The following is a 1,142-nucleotide window of genomic DNA, read 5'->3' on the forward strand; positions in this document are numbered from 1 at the left end:
GTAGAGGATTTCGGGGGCTTTGGGTGTAGGCACAGTATGATAATATATATTTTCAGAAATGTGTCTCTATACTCCTAAGATAGATACAATATTGTAAAACAATGATCTTAATAAATAAGTAAAAAAGAAAGTTTGTCTCAGATCTGCTCCTGAGTTCAGGCGGTGTGGTTTCTAAATCCATGCTTTCAACTACTAAGGTTTACCCTTACTCTGGCAAAAATAAGACCCAGAATGTGTTTACAATCTCTGCTTCCTACACCAGGTAAGCTGCAGCCCAGGTACCTGACCTGATGAGTGACAAGCCCAAGGTGTCCACCAGCTCATACTTGCATCAAACACATGCAGTTTCACGTCCTGCACAGGCTGGGCGCCTCTCTCTCCACCCCCAAAGACATACAGCTGGTTCCCAATGGCTGCTGAAGATGTGTGGAATGTTCTTGGAGATGGTGGGGGGCTGGTCGCCTCTGGCATGGTCCAAGTCCTGGTTTCTGTTCCAGAGAGAAGGCAAGAACCTAAACCATGCAGAGTCACTGGACTCTGGAGCTGGGCAGCATCTCCTTGCAAACCCCAGATGCCGCTGGGGACAGCAAAGCAGACAGGGATCTTTTGTGGTAGAGATCTCGTGCTACCAAGCTCAAGGAGAGACAATCTCAGAGAGTCTCTTAGTCCCAAGATTGAAGAGCCACAAGTACAAGACCACAAAGAATGAGGTCGATTTGTTTTTTGGAGGCCTTCAAACAAGCTTTGAACCCTCTACTCTGCTCACTCCACGGCTCTGTGCCACACAGAGGAGTCAAGAATCTGCTCAAATTCCTTCCCACATTTGCTAGAAACCAAATGTGCCAAATTTCCCAAGATATATGGCCACTAAAAGAACATAGACCATGTTCTTATAGCTTCAACAGTACTAATAATAGTCCCTACCAACAGTAAATACTAAATAAATACTACCTCCATTTTACAGATAAGAGAATTGAAGCAAAGTCAGATTAAATCACTTGTTAAGATGACCTGGCTAAATTGGGGTTCCAATGCGGGCTTCACAGCACCAAGGTTGATGTACTTGTTATTATTCTAACTTAAAAATAAAATTTCCGGCCCTCCCTGGTGGCACAGTGGGTTAAAGCACAGCACTGAGAATC

General features: G+C 44.5%; 1 protein-coding gene across 4 annotated transcripts in view; it reads right to left on the minus strand.

The window, feature by feature from the left end:
• Window positions 1-1,142, minus strand: part of RABEPK (Rab9 effector protein with kelch motifs) — a 19,473-nt gene that overhangs the window by 4,585 nt on the left and 13,746 nt on the right. For 2 of the 4 annotated variants that reach the window (XM_012721670.1, XM_012721671.1), the window contains exon 5: window positions 288-488. The exons of 1 other annotated variant lie outside the window; for it this stretch is intronic. In XM_012721670.1, coding sequence (XP_012577124.1) covers window positions 288-488 — 201 coding nt within the window. The remainder of the gene's footprint in view (window positions 1-287; window positions 489-1,142) is intronic. One more of the 4 variants, XM_004677336.2, reaches the window with a different exon arrangement.

Source organism: Condylura cristata, unplaced genomic scaffold, assembly GCF_000260355.1.
Source record: "Condylura cristata isolate star-nosed mole 26May11 unplaced genomic scaffold, ConCri1.0 scaffold00006, whole genome shotgun sequence".
In the NCBI taxonomy this organism is placed as follows: domain Eukaryota; kingdom Metazoa; phylum Chordata; class Mammalia; order Eulipotyphla; family Talpidae; genus Condylura; species Condylura cristata.